Source organism: Cebidichthys violaceus, unplaced genomic scaffold (assembly GCF_023349555.1).
Source record: "Cebidichthys violaceus isolate CVI_PGR_0920_01 unplaced genomic scaffold, fCebVio1.0.p SCAF_15, whole genome shotgun sequence".
NCBI lineage: Eukaryota > Metazoa > Chordata > Actinopteri > Perciformes > Stichaeidae > Cebidichthys > Cebidichthys violaceus.
The window spans coordinates 10,962,664-10,980,435 of NW_027176318.1; the positions used below are offsets into that span (position 1 = coordinate 10,962,664).

The window sequence follows — 17,772 nt, forward strand, 5'->3', positions numbered from 1 at the left end:
GGGTCCGGGTGTGTGCTCTCGGGCAAGGGAACTTTCCCAGAAATCCCCGGAGGGAGGGGGGGGGGGGGGAGAGAGACTGCACCACCAATAACACTTAAAGACATCCACGTGTGCGTGTAAGTGAGAGGCGACGCTTTAGGCAGCGTGATCGGTTTCTGTCTCGTTTTTCTGGTGTGATTCGTCAGAATTTCAAGTCCCCAATTTCTGTGACCAAAGAGGGACCCGGGGAAAAAAAACAGATCAAACACAGACTCTCATATCCTTTTTGTGAGCATAATTGAACCACCTTGACCTGTGGATGATCTCTCATATCTGCAATCTCCCTCATAGGATGATTCTCAGGTTACTAAAGACCAACCACCAACAAAAAGCCAAAAGGAAGTCAAGCTTTTCCTTTTCCACATATTCCAACTACTACTGATCCCCTGCACAGTTTGAAACTTCTTTTAAATTCTTGAGTGACTTTATTAGTGTTAAAACTTCCAGCTTGGGGAAAAGGTGCGACTTCTATTTACAGAATCCAGACTCTCCTCATTTCTCTTCTTGCACACCTGTTATGTGCTCCCCTCCTTCACCTCCTCCTTCTCTCCTCCTGACGAGGGCCCTTCCCCCATCGCCAAACACCTCCCGCTCTCCAGCAGGTGTTGGAGGAAGTCGTAGTCGAATCAGATAATTTAAACAATCACTATATCTCACCAGTGACAATGACAAAAATCTACACACTGACTGTATGGCTTCCAATTTATATTCCTACCATACACATGACAAAAGAACTATAAGCTGGGTTTGATGGGGGGCTGCAGCTAACAATGGTTTTAACTGCAGATACAATTATGAATAATTAGTTTGAGTAAACCTTTAACACCAACCCTCTTTAGTTGGCGGGACACCTACATGGGAACAAACAGAGTATTTTTCCTCATTAGAGCCTTTTAAAGGATGTAAAAAACTGAGGAACTGTTCTTAAAGCTGCAGTCATCCCCTCGGCTCTAGGAGCGCTATAGCGTCTTTATTAAGCTAATTGTTTTAGTTTTTTAGGACCTCAAACTGTTTTGTTTTGAGTCACCGCTCTCAGACACACAGCTAAAGACCAGCTGGTGAACGTAGCGGAGCGATTAGCAGCTACAGAGACAGATATCCGAACAATAAATGTTAATGTTGCTCCATGTCTGCTGGATGTGTAAATAAGCAACTGTTTGCTAACATGTTAGCCATGTTACCTTTATTAGCTGATACAATGACAATGTTGTGGTTGCAGCTTGATGCCAAAGTGACAAAGCAAAATAAATCACAATGCAGGTTTAAGTTTTTAGTTTTATACCGAAAAGACCAGTGTGACTGCAAAATGTGTGTCTAATCTAGCAACGCATATATTAGTTTTATAACGATGTTGTGTTTCATTGTACTGGCAATCAATGCAATTAAAATATTGTGCCTTTTTACCATATGAAGAAGTGTAGAATGTCATACGTTTGTGAAAAATGGTCACAAATTGTTGTCTGACCAAAAGTCCACCATCCTTCAATTAACTGTGATAAGACAAAGAGAAAGAGCACAACTTCTCATATGAGACACAGACGCATGCAAACGTATACTTTTTCATGATAATCATGAACTGATTATCAAAGTGATTGCAAATGAATTATCTGTTGTTTGACTACTCCATGAACTAAACATGCTTGAAGAAGTGTGAGCTTAAGAATAGGACAGAGTCCCTAAACATTTGCTGCTAATTAGACTATTGTTCAAACTCGGAGCACTTTTCCCTTCTGTGTCTTTGTCCAGCTCGGGCCTTCACAGCTCCAGTGGCTCGGGGGATCAGCGCAGAGTGCTAACATATATATACCTTCCGTCCCTGTGATTTAAACCAACACCGCTGCCTCGCAGCGCGGCACAAAGGAGCCAGCAAACACATTGTGCAATTCCCAAGAAAGCCACCCACAGACATGTATACAGCGAGACTGGCGACCAGCAGCTCACCCGCGTTTCAGAACTCACTCGGAAGGCGGACAGTTTGTGCTGCTACGCCAAGGACAGGAAGTGCTTGCAGAGGGACAGGAAGTGCTCACCGCTGCAGTAGCCGAGGCTGGAACTGAGATAATGCCATTGTGTAAGCAAGCCAAGTGACCTCTCCCTGAGCACTGAGTCCAGAGGCTGGCGTCGTGAGCCCTGGCCCCCACCCAGCCCCAGACTCCCCAGGCACGGGGTGGGGGACTTGGTGGAGGGACAGGGGGAGGAATGGAGGGAGGAGGGGGGGACATGAGGCGTGTCACCTTCCCTCATCCCCCCCACCGCCACTCCTTTGGGTCGACTCTGAACCTCACCTTGCAGAGGAAATGTGGCTACGACTCCAGACTTTATGACTTCTCCTACCGAAAGACGGGGTTTTTCACTCCCACACAGCAAGAAAGAGGGAGAGGTGGCCAGGGCACGCTCATGCCCACGCCCATGTCAACACAGAGTCTCTCTTTCTGGAGGGGGGGGGGAGGGGGACTTTATCAGGTCATAAGCAGTAAAATAGACGATGACAGTATTATAGTCCAGATCCTGTCCCATGCAGTGCTTGGCTGGGCCCTCCATCCAAAACACCCTCCCACCGACCCCTAGAGGGTCACCCGGCGTGCTCTCTGTGTCCCCGGTGGCGTCTGCACGGGGCACCAAAAGGTTGCATAAGCATCGCTCATATTTCTGTCAGCCCCTTTCGCCGTGTCACAGGGACCGTAAACCACTACGAGATGGGAACGGTCCGAGAGGAGCTGACAGGTTGAGGGGGCTGCTGGCTCTGATAAGCACCAGCATCGGCTTGTGGGTGATGTTTGGGTTTCTGACCACAAACAGGGGCTTCATTCTCTGCTGCATAAACACTCCACGTCTGGACATTTGAGGTGCAACAGGTTGCTTTAACCTTTCCCCCACCGGGGCACCGTCCTGGTCCGCCACAGCTGCTCCAAAACCAAAGGATACACAGTCTCACACTGCAGCTTGCACATGTGTTTCATTTAATGGAGTTTATATTTCACAATACTAGCTAATGTCTTTAACACATATTCCATGAATGCTGCTCAGTGACGGTTCACCTCAAACTCTCACTCAAGTCTCAGTGAGGGATGTGTTAGGGGCAACATGTATTCTCTGTGCAGTGTATAAGCTCAGACAGAGCTTATTAATAATACAGTGAAGTGAATGAGCATCACTGAGGTAAACAATCATTTAATTGTGACATTATAGTTCAGACATCAAAGGTGAAACGCATCTTAATTAAAGCGTTAAGAAATATAATAACTGACCACTTTCAGATTATTTTCAATATGCTGCTTTATTTTTAGATATTTATGCATAATTACCATTATGTCCCATTATGTAAATTAAAAACAAGATATTTGGGCTTTTTTTTCCAGACAGAACTGTTTTCTTCATAAATGTGATACCAAAAAAAGTAATGTAAAGCGTTTTACGCCCACAACGTAATCAATCAGCCTCTTTGTTCGGTTCATTAACATCCCAGACCGACGTCTAGTCGGTGAACGACAGAGTATCCTCGACTGTTTGGATATTTCAGCGTCACAGCCAGAGACAAACGCGCACCAGTATCACAACATGTTACAGTGTGTTTGTGTCAGAGGCCTCAGAGCCCAACTAACGTGTAATGGCTGTTTATCTAAGCGTTGTTATTTAGGTATATTGATGCCACTTTTCGGAAAAGCTAAGTCCTCAAACGCCCTTTGTCCCGCGCGTCTCATTAGGCTGTAATCAAAGAAAGTCTCCATCGAGACGATAGTGCGTAAAAGCTGCGAATGAGGGGACCATTAACGTGAACCAGATATTCAAGGTTTGAACACACTTAACCCCATCCAATACACAGACTGTCGATCAAGTATTGATCTCTGCGCATCCGCGTCAGTCTAATTCTAGGGTGAGAGTTAAACCTGGCCTCACTAAACGTGATTGTGGATTAAAGGGTTCATCAGTTTCTCTCCTAAAGTAGGTGAAATGTCACACATTGACAACTTTTTTAAAAGCTTTGCACTAAAGCCTGGGTTTATCTCGTAGGGTTTTATCTAACTATAAAACACATTATGTGCACATGGGAATATATGTTTTATTATTAATAGTTTGCATCTATTAGAAATCTCACCGCGCCTCTCCTTAGAGGGTCTCAGCGCTTCACACAAGGGTCGGAGGCGGACTACTCGAACTTTTTTACACCTTTGTAGTAGTGGGCAACTCCCACCGCATGGTGATTGGCTGCCTGTGAGTTTATAGCGCGCCAGCCTTCACATCCAGCACTGAGTACTCGGTACACTTCAGCCCTCGCAACTTCAGCTAACGGCTTGTGGATGTGACTAATTATTTTCCAGCTTTAAAGCCAGAAGTCACGTTCAGTTCTTTGTATCTGAGTGTTGGTCCTCAGTCGTAGCGCGCTGCTGTAGTCTGTCGCTCCAACACCTCCCAGCTGGACAGAGATGAGTAGTCCCGATGCGGGTTACGCCAGCGACGATCAGACCCAGGCAAGGTGTGCGATGTCAGTCATGATGCCTGGAATGGGACACTGCCAGTGGGCCGACCCTCTCAGTCCTCTCGGGGACGCCAAAGTGAAGAACGAGCCGTGCGCCTCCAGCTCCGGCAGCCAGAATCGCGGCAAGACCGAACCGCGGATCCGACGGCCCATGAACGCGTTCATGGTCTGGGCGAAGGATGAGCGCAAGAGACTGGCGCAGCAAAACCCGGACCTGCACAACGCGGAGCTGAGCAAAATGTTGGGTAAGTCATTTGTGTACTGTATTTAATAAATGTACCAGATCTGTACAGGTTATTATAGAGAGATATTATTAGTATTTGTTTCTGATATTTACGTGGTTGTTAATTTAGTTTATTGTTTTAAGTCAAATGATATTGTCGTGTTGCTCAAACAACAGTGAATGGTTCTTACTCAGTCAGTCGTTGAGGCAGCAGGTGAAGTTACCGTGTTATTCAAAGTTCCTGTGTCTGAGTTAAGCTGCACATGTAACCTCAAAAACCTGTCCCTGCCCCCTCAACTGGCAACAAGCTATTTTTGTGTGCATCACCAGACTGCATACAGTATCTGCTGACATATCGTTGATGTGCACTCTCCTCTTGACCTGCAGGGAAATCATGGAAAGCCCTTCCTGTCACAGAAAAGCAGCCCTTTGTGGAGGAGGCCGAGCGGCTGCGGGTTCAGCACATGCAGGATCACCCCAACTACAAGTACCGGCCCCGGCGGCGGAAGCAGGTGAAGAGGATTAAGAGGCTGGACTCTGGCTTTCTGGTCCACAGAGTGTCCGATCATCAGCCCGGGGACGGCAGAGTGTGTGTGGAGACTCTGGGCCTGGGCTACCACGAGCATGGCTTCCAGGTTCCCCCGCAGCCGCTCAGCCACTACCGAGACGCTCAGGGTCTTGGGGGCCCCTCTTATGAAACCTACAGCCTCCCCACGCCTGACACCTCTCCTCTGGACGCTGTGGAGTCAGACCTCATGTTCTTCCCCCCACATTCACAAGAGGACTGCCACATGATGCCTGCATATGCTTACCACTCCCAGGCGGCGGAGTACCAGCCCCAGGACCCCCACTCCAACCACCACGGCAACCCCATCCTGCACCGGCACCCTGCCTCAGCTCCGGAGCAGCCCCCTCAGCCTGCCACCCTTCCCCCTTCCTACATGGGATGCCCCAACCCTCTGGCCATGTATTACACTCAGCACTGCAGTCCCAGCCACCCCAAACGGCATCCCGGTGGGGCGGGACAGCTCTCCCCACCTCCTGACTCCCAGAGTCACTCAGCAGACGGCGTGGAGCAGATGCACCACTCTGAGCTGCTGGCCGAGGTGGACCGCAGCGAGTTCGAGCAGTATTTGAGCTCCTCTTCGGCGCGTGCGGACATGACGGGCTTGCCGTACGGGTCTCACGAGGCTGGCATGCAAGGACCCGAAAGCCTGATATCATCGGTGCTGTCAGACGCCAGCACAGCTGTGTATTACTGTAGCTACAACAACTCTTAACCTCCTGCTCCGGCCCATCGCCCTGCTGCAAGGACACATGATCTGACCTCAAATCTCTGTAGCTAAATTTGAACAAAAATGTTTTAATTTTATTTTTTTAAATATTTGTTATTGCTAGCCTATGAGATTTCAAAATGCCGCTGTGGAGAAGACTGTTGTACTGTAAGAAGAAGCCATAGAATGTTTCAAACACTGGTTTTAACTTGTTCTTCCTCTCTTGCAGGGATTTGTTTTGTGATAATAAATATTGAACAGCCACTATTTTAAAGGTTTTGTATATACTGACGGTGTTTTTTATACTTTTTGCACTTTTAAAATAAATTTTTGCAAATAGACTCATCCTCTCTTGTATTTATTATTTCACATTCTCTTGAATTCCAGAAAACACTGAAAGAAGCATTCCTTCACATATATTTATTATATGTTTTAATTTCTAAAAACAGTCTCTAACAATTGGTCCGTTACTTTATAACAAAAATAAATAAAAATGCTTTGTGAACAATTCACTTTTCTGATGTTTTTTTTCCACTCATCACAACATTCATTCAGCGTTGGCTCCGTATCACACGGCACTACCTCTGTTGGTTTTTCCCTCTTCCACATCCAGCATAAATGGGCTCCCAAGCAGCACCGGTCGCTCACCTGGAAGCAGGGCAGCGGAGGGCCGCGACCCAGCTTCCTGGTCCGGACAGAGTGGAGGTAATCTCTGACTGCGTTACACATGGCGCCTTGTTTTCGCAGCATGGGAGCCCAGTTTATGCTCCGGACATCCTGTCTCTGAATGATTTAGTCTCTTCTGATTAATGGAAGGGGCCATTAAAAATATACTACACCTCTGTTAAACAATGGTGACACTTTATTTTGTGTATTTTAACGGCGGAACCTGAGGTATGATTCCAAAACCATCCTCCAGCTATTACACAGCAATCAGGTTTTATATTTATCCACTAACGCCAGTCTGTTGCTTCATCATACGTCAGATTTATCAGCTGAAAATCTTTCAGAGATTACATCAAACCTTGAGGATGATTCATGGTATTTTTAGCTGACAAAGAGTCCCGCTTTATAAATAGAGATTTTCCCTCTTTTAAAAGGAAGAGGTTTTTCTCTAAAGGGGTCAATCACCCTGACCTCGCGATCCATTTTTAGCACTTCGGAGGAAACATGCTCCAGAGGTGTATATATTAATGTGCTTTGTTCGTGCTGAATGTTTTGAAATATGCTCATATGTAGAAGCAGTGGTTGGACCTCAAGGTAAATATTTCTGGCTCTTCCCACGGTCGTAATAATGATGTCAGCTCTTGTTAATGTCAAGAAGTCTTATTCAGGTTCAAACAGCTATATTGTTTTTACTCCAAACAAGTTTGTCTGATACGTGTGAGGTGTTACTACGTCTTCCAACTTCCCTCGTGCACAAGCTGACTTATTCCCCCTCGGGCCGTGTAGAACAATCCGCTGTAATTGGTGTGAATGTGTTTAAATTCAGTCTGCGGCTGAGTGGCAGGTTTATCCTCCCTGTTGTTACGGCTAATGGGTGCATGACAACAGGCTCAGGCCACGATCCCCGAGGCATCGGCAGAGTGGGTGGGGGTCACCTGTGCAGATTTAGGGAGAGGCAGACCCTCCATGTCAGCCGTGATATTATCTCCTCACACAAGTTGATCAGGGCTAATTGATGAGGAAGGGCTCGCTGTTTATCTTAAAGACACACAAAGGTGTTGGATGACAAAATAAAGTCGATATTTATATGAGACAATACTTTATTATTGTGTGTCTTTTTTCTGCTACGGTTAATTTATTGTATCTTTTAAATCTAGAGAAGCTGAAATCTTTCAGAAACAAAATTCATTCCCATATTCATGGTTTAAAAACTGTTCACATACACAAACAATAGTGAAAAATAAGAATTAGAAAAATATTTTGTGTATGATTGCTAGATATACAACCATATATAAAAGAAGATAAAATAATAAAATAAAAATAACTTCTGAATAATAGAAAATGTGCTTATGAACTCATATACATTGTGTAATTTAAGAAATTATAAACAGCATGTCTTCATTAAAATTCTTTGAACAGTCTGTGTTATTATTTACATTTGAATTACGTAAGCAGCAGCACCGAGACGTTTCCAGGTAAAAGCAAGACAGTCCGAAGTCAGAGCAGCTTAAAGCTCAGGAAATGTGGGCTTTCATGGTTTCCCCTGCCGCAGTGTGTGTGTGTGTGTGTGTGTGTGTGTGTGTGTGTGTGTGTGTGTGTGTGTGTGTGTGCAGGTGTGTGTGTGTGTGTGTGTGTGTCCCGGGGCCTCGCTGTCAGCAGCCTGCAGACAGCCACTCAGAGATTACAGCAGGACGGCCGGCTACGTTAACGCAGCAGCACTTAATCATGGCACTGCCCTAATCTCATCTCAGGTAGCTGCCTTCCACAAATGCAGCTTCATTCACCCACAAAGCCAGCTGCAATGTATTTCAGTCAGCCTCCTCATAAACCATCCAGATCAACTCCATTTGACCAACTGAGACGCAAACGCAGCGAAGTTCAGTTGAAGGGTTAGTCGTTATAAAGCCATGGTGGCTGTGGCTCAATGCTGAGCAAAGACAATGCTAATACAGTCCAGGTGTTACCAATGATGCCTAATTGATTTCTCTGTCTCTTAACTTTACATCTTTAGAAACAAGAAGAGCAAATAAAAAAATATTTTTTAAAGACATTTTGTATTTTTGGATACTGTAGAGGTGGGGGTTGTAGTATATTACTTAATTAAACAATTAATAGGCTGAATACAGTGTCTTTGATAACCCTTTAATTCCACTTTTTAATAAGGCTCACTTTGAATAAGAGTTTTGTTATAAGCCATAAATAACTACATATTTTGGGTCACCAGGCTGTGAAACATTTACCTTCTCAAAAAGGGTCACAGAAGAGCTGGACTAAAGATAAGTATTTGATAATGGCTGAATAAACCGTTGTAAGGGATTGTCCACCATCTTGCAACCTGCTTTTGTTTTTTTAGGTTTTGACCGCTAGCTGGACAAAACAAGGAACTTGAAGACATCACTTTAATATATAATACTCTATAGACTAAATGATTAATTAATCAACTGTAAAAAAAAAAAAGGAAAAAAAAGAAAGGTTCACCTAGTTGCAGCCATAACCCAAAATAACAACATAGCAAATAACAAAATCTAACAAAAATCTGCATCTGAGTTTGCATTGATCATAAATAGGCAGTAGGACACACACATACAAAAAGAAGCTCTCTGCAAACTGGCCGAGGTGAAGATTCCTTTGTCCAGTTCCAGCGACAGAGAGGCTTGCGAGGGCCCAAACTGATTAAGTCATTGATAGTAGATTGCAAATACAGCATGTGAGACAGCTGCAGGAGAGGGTGTGTCTGTTGTCTAAAGCAGGGCTGGTTGCTCATAATCCCAGGCATATGCTGTCCCTCTCTGGCCTGATCGCTTTTATGGTCTCCAGTCACACCACCGTCCAGTTGTGTTCCCACTATATATAGTGGTTCCAGTCAATCTCCGCTCTCCACGCTGTGACTCAATAGTTTATTTTTCTTTTGATTCCAGCGCCGCTTTTGTCACACATTCAGTTATAAATAGTTGTCTCGTGAGTTAATAGACTGAACAGGTACCCCCGCTTTTTTGTGCCAAGATGTCAGCTGCTGTGTCAAAATTCACAGGGATTATTCACAAATGGTTTTGGAAGTATTTTTGTTGCACGGCCTGCAATGGTTCGGTAACATAAGGTGCAACACGATTGAACAGTTTTGCATCAGTGTTTTTTTTTATTTCGGATTGTCTTTTTATTTAAGATAGTGGTCAAGATTTTAAGTTTGCTAAAATCTGTCAAGAAAAGGTTCCCTTTCTAAAATACAATTCAGATTTCCAACCAAAAGAATTCTTCAGGAATGTGGCCCCAAAATCATCGTAAAATGAGCAAACTTGTATCTGAGTTCAGTTGAGTATCTGAACATGACACATAACACATAAACATCTTTGACTTTTGGTTAAATTCTGCTTCATATAAAGCTTTACACAGAGCTGCAAGTCAAGTCAGATTGTGTCTTAGTCATCAAGATTTCTTTCTTTAATGTTATGTTGAAGCCATAACAATGTGTTAATATTAACATTTCACACATGTGATATAGCTTCAAACATTTAATCCTAACTTTGAAGCTATTTAACGGGAAATTTACAGGTGATATATAATTGAATTCATGTTTTAATAAAGAAAAAAAAGGATTTCATGGTGATGAAAAGTGTAAAACTGCATGTAGAAATGATTAACAATTGCCACACAGTACAATACGACAAAGAGAGGCTAGGACTGGTGCCAGGGAACATTTTTCAAGCTTGCTGGCACATTTGTTTCACAGTCAGGAATTGACTCAGGGAGCTGAATCAACTCCAGGCCTCTCCTGATCAGCTCGGCGCTCCCCGTTCTTTTGTTTGAATCCTCTAGTGGCATTCAGGACAATTTTTAGCTCACGTCCAGGCGGGTAGTGAGTATAAGATGACTACATCAGCAGTCAGTTTCCTCTCTACTGTGTTTTTCTTTGGAAGGCAGAAAGGTGTTGGCAGAGTACAGCCCTAATTTGCTCTCTTTAAGTCCTGTGTCCTCTCTGTACAGGATTCCCTGTTGGCTCTGCACATTCCCTTCTGAGTAAATATGTAGGCCAAGGAAAGTGAGCAATGCTGTTTAGTAGCCACCCAAAGAACATCATGACAAACATCATGAATGACTAACTTAACTTAGCCATTAGCAAGGAAAAAGGAAATCATTTAATAAAAAAAATTGTTTTAATGAAAAGCAAAGACATACATCCTTCCAGTTAGCTAATTTCTGTGTGTACTAGGACGTTTTGAGGAAACGCTCAATTAATTTGAAAAAAATATAAATGACATAATACAAAAATATAACCAGTAATTGAGCCAGCTGTTAAAACCTGAACACAGCTGAGAGTGCATCAAAACTAGTTATCAAGCGAGCAAAAAAGATGAGACACGTTAAGTTAGCTAGTAGAAGTGATACAAAAAATGGATAAAATGGATCGCTAAAAGTAATAGATGAACAGATAAAATAGGTAGCTGAAGTAATGGAAAATGGTGAAACAGTTGAAAAGTTAGTCAAAAGTAGCTAATGGATAAACTGTTGAAACAGTTAACGCTAGCTATGGGAAAAAGATGAAATAGGTTTAAATAGACTAATAGAAACATTGGGAATAGTTATCTTAAGCGACTGTTGAAACAGTTAGCTAATGGATAAATGTTTTAATTAGTAGCCATTGGATAGATGTTTGTTAAAGTTAATGGATGGTTAAATAGCTAAATCATTAGATACTTTTTTCAATAGTTTGTTAAAACCTAAATGTAGCCTGAAAGGGTATAAACAGTTAAAATAGCTAGCTAAAGGATTACTTTCTACCACCAATGGATAAAGGACTTTTTAGCTAATTGATAAATGGTTGGAAAAGATGAACAGGTGAAATAGTTAGCTTAAGTAATAGAAAATGGCGAAGCAGTTGAAAAACTTAGCTAATAGTAGCTAACGGATTCATTGTTGAAACAGAAAGCTAATGGGCAAATGGTGAAGAAGGCAAAAGTAGGAAAAATGGTTGAAATTGTTGACTAATGGATCAACAGTTGAAATAGTTAATGGATAAATGGTTGAAATAGTAACATTAGCTAATGGGAACGCAATAGATCATTAATGAATGGTGAAAGAGCTAAAAAAAACAAAACGATAAAGAGTTGAAATAGTTAGCTAAAACCTAAATGTAGCCTATTGGGTACAAACAGTTGAAATAGTTAGCTAATGAATTGCTTTGCTACAACAAACGGATAAAAGACTAGCCAGCTAATGGGTGAAATAGATAGATATGGATGGTGAAAAAGGCTAAAATGGTGGATAAACAGTTGAGTTAGCTAAAAGAAATGGATGGTTGAACTAAATGCTGGTGTTAAATAATCAAGATTAACACAAAACAGTGATTTCTTTGATTCAGGATTGGGTGACCTATATAGAAACTGAATGGATTTTAATGGCGGTGAAAATACTCTGAGGCTCAGCTGAGGTGGGGTTAACAAGATAAATGTGGACTATTGTCTGTTCGTGTTTTTTTTTTTCTTTCTGTGGATCTTTGAATCTTCCACAGAACACCTGTCTCCACTTCCTTGGTCCAATGACTCCTGTTTGCTCCATCTATGAAAGATTGGCTGGGAACATCCTTTATCCGAGAGGAAGCCATACGCTGAGAAATTCACACCCCTCGCACCATTTTGGGAATCACCGGTAGGACTTCCTAAAGAATAAAAATACATAAAAATATAGTCTAAATAAAGGGAGGAGAGGGCAGAGTGTCATGACCCGGGTCAACTACCCTTTGTTGTCTCATTGCATTTGTGTGTGTGTGTGTGTGTGTGTGTGTGTGTGTGTGTGTGTGTGTGAGAGAGAGAGAGAGAGAGTCTGTATGTGTGTGAGCAGCTGACACATGTTTTGTTCTTTTTTGCATTCAATAAAAAACACCATATTTGCGTTTTATGTGTTCATTGTAGTAGATAATGACATTGCCATTTCACCACAGTTGTGTAAACGATTAATTCAATTTCAATTGAACTCTGTTTTTATTTGTTACACAGGTACACAGTAAGACTCTTTTCATTACTAATCTATTGATATCTATTTAATACACTGTATTTATGACATACTAAATTATGCATTTGGTGGCTCTTTCTCTATTTGAATATAAAAACAAAAAGTCTACCATCTTAAATTTAATGAATGAAAGTTTCCATCTCACTTATTTTTGTTTTTGCAACCTAAAGATTGGGTCAGAACATGTGAAGAAACCAAGTTACTGTATCATATTTTTAGATAAATGTTTAAATTGTGTGAACCAGGACAAATGTCTAGACGCTGTTTGGTATTTTTCTTCTTCAATAACACAATAAGTCTGAAAGCTGTCTCTTACGCAGGAAGTGTATTTGTGCTCATGTTATTGGATTATGAGCTTCAAACAAATATCAAACACATTTCCACTGAAATAGCAAACAGTCCACTTCCAGTTCCCTAAAAGCTAACGGCGTGTTCCTCCCTCCGCAGGTCCTGTCTCGTCTCTGTGGAACCGGTCTGTCCTGTCACGTCTGTACAATCTGTAACACAGCCCGCACTGACAGAAAGTGTTCATTTCTAAAAGTAAAATTCTGATTCAGTGTTGTCTTAGTTTGGAAGTTGCTGCAGTGGTTGGGTTTTGCAGATGCTGTAAAGACGATTAGGTGCACTGTCACTTGTTGCCACCAGGGGTCAGCTGTGCACAGGACTGCATGAGGCTCAGTGGGAGGTTAAACCTTTACCAGGTGTGGGTCTGTTAAAAACTAAAAAACGTAATATTCACAGGTAATGTGACAACTTTCATAAATAAAATAAAAAAAGATTGGGTTGATATGTAAACTGTACATACTTAACATTCTGTATTTCTATTTAAATAACATAATTTCAATACATTGATTGATTATATTGGATTTGTAAACAAACAGGTGTAATAAAAAATTGGCCCTGATGATTAACAATATAAAGAATTATTTAAGTGTGTAAAAACAGAGGTTAATCTATGATTTCTTACAGGCGGATTTATTGATTAAAATAGTCAATTATAATCTGTAAAAATTCAGATTTTACAGATTACAGGTTTTATTATATTTACAGATCATTTAAAGGAAAGTCTTTCTTGCATCTTGACTAATTATTACATACACAATCAATCAATATTGGCAATAGTAGGGTCCTTGTGAGAGTATGAGAGAGTGAGGGATGCGTAGAGCTCGTGTGATCCAGGTGAGGTGGCGTGCTCCAGTAATCCCTGACAGAAGTCCTGCTGTGGTCACGCACAGCGGGATATTTCAAGCTCCAGCTCTGCTGTCATTATTACATTACCTGTGGGGTAACATGTCACTCAAATGGTTTCTTATGGTGCACTGTAAGTTACATTGTTTCTTGTGCATTAAACTAGATCGTTTTAGAAGCACGGTCAATTTTAAATGTGTCTGCAAATTCATTGGTTGATGCAATTTGCTGTTTTGTTTTAAGTCTATTGTTTGTGCTTTTATGTGAAACTCAATGGGAATATCCAGGTAAAAATCAATGAAAACGACACAATAAACACAATGCAATTATATGATAATCAAATAATGTGTGCATAACAAAATGTCATAATGTGAAATAATCAACAACATGAGGAATATTTCAGCAAACAGAAACTAATTTAAAGGTTGTAGACAGTGTAAAGAGTCTAAATGAATTAAATTAAATGAATTAAACAATCATCAGGCTCATAAACATGCATACTTTAAAACAGCTTTGTAAAATGTTCAGGTCAAATGCATAATAAATCACAAGTGTATTATAACATATACTTATATACTTAAAGTGTCATGTCCATAATGCTCACCCTGTGTTACAGTCTCTTTATTTTTCCAGTAGTCTCTTGTAATACTTTCTTCTGTCTTTTATGTTATAAATATTGTTGTAGAACCCCTTATACACACAAAATAATTGTATATCACACGTATAACATTATCATATTATTATGCGGTGAAAAGGCTGCAGTAATAGGGTAAAATCAACAATGTGTGCTGTTAAGAGTCTGCTTTGATCGGGTTTCATTACCATTGAAATACATCGCACTACACTTTATTTAGTGGAAACAGTTGAAATGTGGAGTGAAGTCTTCTGAATGTTGTATGATTCTGCATATCATTAAGCATGTTTCTGGGTTTTGTCTTCCAGCATGTTGTAAGAATCAGAGGGAGATCGTGGATCTAAAATCCATGGACAGATTGTTCTAGTGTGTATTGTTACATTTTTTATTTGAACTGACGATCTTTAGCATTTACTGTTTTTCTTAACGGCTGTAAAACTATTTTGGTCCTTTTACTTTTGGATGATTTCTACTTAAATCCATATAAACCCAAATATTTAACATGCAAATTATCCTGTCTTCAGATTAAGTACATTTTTTCAATAAGGTATAACAATTCAAAGTGTTTATTTTTAGGGTCCATTAGGGAACAGAGCAGCCTTAAGCAAACTATCAAGCTGCATCGCAAAGCAAGATGCAACCACTCCTTTTTAATTTTTAATATTAATTCTTAGGCCAACAGCGATATTGTAACCGTATTTTCTTACAATACACAATTCAATAGTTGAACTGGAAAGATAAGTTTAATTTCTTGCTCAATCAAAAGTACTGTACATGATTTAAATATTAGTTAAGTAGAAGGAAGAGTCTGAGAATCAGCTACTCAGTCACTGTGAACGGGCCATTGTGACAGCAACAATAACTACAACAAAGGAAACTAAAGAAAAAGAAAGTGACACAGGACATCACAGCGTGTCGGGGGAGTAAGCACAGACACACTGAGTTAATACATTAACACTACAAATGTGGCACACGATATCAACTGGACTATGTTTTAGGGCTGAAATTGAGAGATATTTAAATGTGCGAGGTGTGGCACAGCCGACAAAAACAGGATTCAAAATAATAAAGGAATGGGACTAACAGATGTTTCATATTGTAATGGACTGTGACCGTTCGAAGAAAGTGTCCTACCAACCATCCTCAACGTGGGGCCCATCCTTTCCTCACTATTGCTAACATAGTGTGTCTTCAACATCAAGTGTCAACAGATAGTTTACTTAAAAACAACTATGACAAGGGTACTTTTCATCCCTACAGAATTCCCACACAATATATGGATACAACAGGCACCATTTCCATTGAAATTGATGGGGGCAGTAACCTGCTCGTGAACTCTGAACAGCAGGAACACTGCTCTTTAACAGCTCAGAGAGACGAGTCAAATAGTGGGCGACTAAGATTCGCCACATCCTTTTGTTGTCGGGTTGAGCGAATGTCAAGGCCAACTCAATAAGTCTTTATCTTGGCTCTGGGGGGTGTGTGTGTGTGTGTGTGTGTGTGTGTGTGTGTGTGTGTGTGTGTTAGTCAGCCAGCGTATATGAATAAAAGAGAGAGGAAAAATAATGACTACGTGCACATTCCTTTGTAAATGCCCAATGGTAAATGCGTGTATGTGAATGAGTGTGTTCAGAGGCACACAGTACAGTACATGTGCTGTTTGCAGCGTCTGGAAAGTCCATTTGTGTGGCGGTCAGGATGCCAGTGTCTCACACTGGGAGGCTGTCTGTCTCGCCCCTGTCCACTCCACTCAGCTCTGTCGCTCAGTGACTGACCCTTAATCAGAGGAAGGTTGTCTGATGCGAGCACAGACGGATAAATCACTCCTCACCCTGGGCTGCTATCTGGGACGCGCGTAGCCAGGTTGTCCCGTCAGCGGACTGGCCCTCCGCCCGGGCCCTCCAAAGCTAACAGCCATGTGGTATTGAGCCCTTTGGTGAGGAGGACCCTGACTGCCACTGCCCTCTGGAGAATAATAGTCCACATTCTGTGCATATCAGTATTTATATTGCTGTAGAGAGGCTTTGTTGTTGATGTACTGTATCCTCACAATCTGCAGACTTTCAAAAGACATATCACTTTTTAATCTGCCATTGTGTTTTGTCTTCGTTTCCTTCATGTAATTATTTTTTCAGTCCACACTGTCTCGTTCCTGTAGCCTTGATTATGTTGAAAATGTACTGTGTTTTTATTGTCTTTTAACTGTATTGTCCTGTATACTACCGGAATTTAAAATACTGCATTGTACATAAAATGTGGCTTTAGTAAAAAATATTTAAGTAGCAGCAAAATGCAAATTTGAAGCATAGCTTTCAAATAAATTGAGCAAAAAGTCGGCTACATAATGTAGAGATAGCTTTAAAAAGTAAAAAGAATCGAATGAGTCAAATTGTGCTCAAGCATGACAGTTATGTCAGTCGAGGCTAACTCTTAGCTAGTTAACAGTTTACATTCTAACAAATGTGCTAACAGATAACAGAACATGTAAAACTCTCTAACGTGAATCACCAAGCAGCGTAGTCTTTCAATCAGAGGGTCGGCGGTTCGATCCCTGGCTCCTGCTCCGCTAGTCTCATGTCAATGTGTCCTTGAGCAAGACACTTAACCCCAAAATGTCTCCCGTAGCTGCGTCTACGGTGTGTAGATAGATACTGAATTGTAAGTCGCTTTGGATAAAGGCGTCTGCTAAATGACTGTAATGCAATGTAATGTATTGGCCATAAGCTAATGTAGCTGGATGCTATGTGGGTTATCCCTCATTATACTAGATAACCATATGTAATGTTATGTAAAGGAAGATATGGATACCAGAGTTAATAAATTAAGTTCAGTTTTTCTCTGTCTTCTTGTTTCTTAGATTGCAGAGGAAATGTTTTTAAGGTAGTCCTACAAAAAAAAGTATAACACTTCGAAAATGTGCTCAATTACTTTCCACCCCTGGCCATAACAAACTTTGTTATGTTTGCCATTGAACAATTAAAGCAGACGTTGTTAAGAGATTAAGAAAATGAAAATGATTTGAAAACAATCACCAAGCCTCTTATTGTAATTACCAAAAATTGTGGTCAGTTTTTGTGCAGCCTAATTGAATAATGGTCATATCAGTGAACAAGGGGGAGTGCGGAGTGATTTACCGCACAGAGGAGCGTGCTTATCTTTCCCTCTGTCCCATGCAGGAAACACTGGGATGTCACCAGGCAGATTAAAAGCTTGGCACAGCTGATACGGAGCGCTCAAAATGGATGGGGTGGGGACCTCTTGACTG

General features: G+C 41.4%; 1 protein-coding gene across 1 annotated transcript; it reads left to right on the forward strand.

Annotated features, from left to right (window-relative positions):
- Positions 1-4,303: 4,303 nt before the first annotated feature.
- On the forward strand, positions 4,304-6,354 carry sox17 (SRY-box transcription factor 17). Its single transcript, XM_068709991.1, has 2 exons — positions 4,304-4,761; positions 5,127-6,354. Exons 1-2 carry the CDS (start codon positions 4,464-4,466, stop codon positions 6,017-6,019), a joined length of 1,191 nt encoding a protein of 396 aa, XP_068566092.1. The 5' UTR covers positions 4,304-4,463; the 3' UTR covers positions 6,020-6,354.
- The last annotated feature ends 11,418 nt before the right edge of the window (positions 6,355-17,772 follow it).

What these genes read in the sequence shown, in the direction of transcription:
- sox17 (XM_068709991.1), top strand. Translation starts at nt 4,464, where the DNA reads ATGAGTAGTCCCGATGCGGGTTACGCCAGCGACGATCAGACCCAGGCA. An exon ending in GGAGCTGAGCAAAATGTTGG is followed by an intron (nt 4,762 to 5,126) that starts GTAAGTCATTTG and finishes CTTGACCTGCAG; the next exon opens with GGAAATCATGGAAAGCCCTT.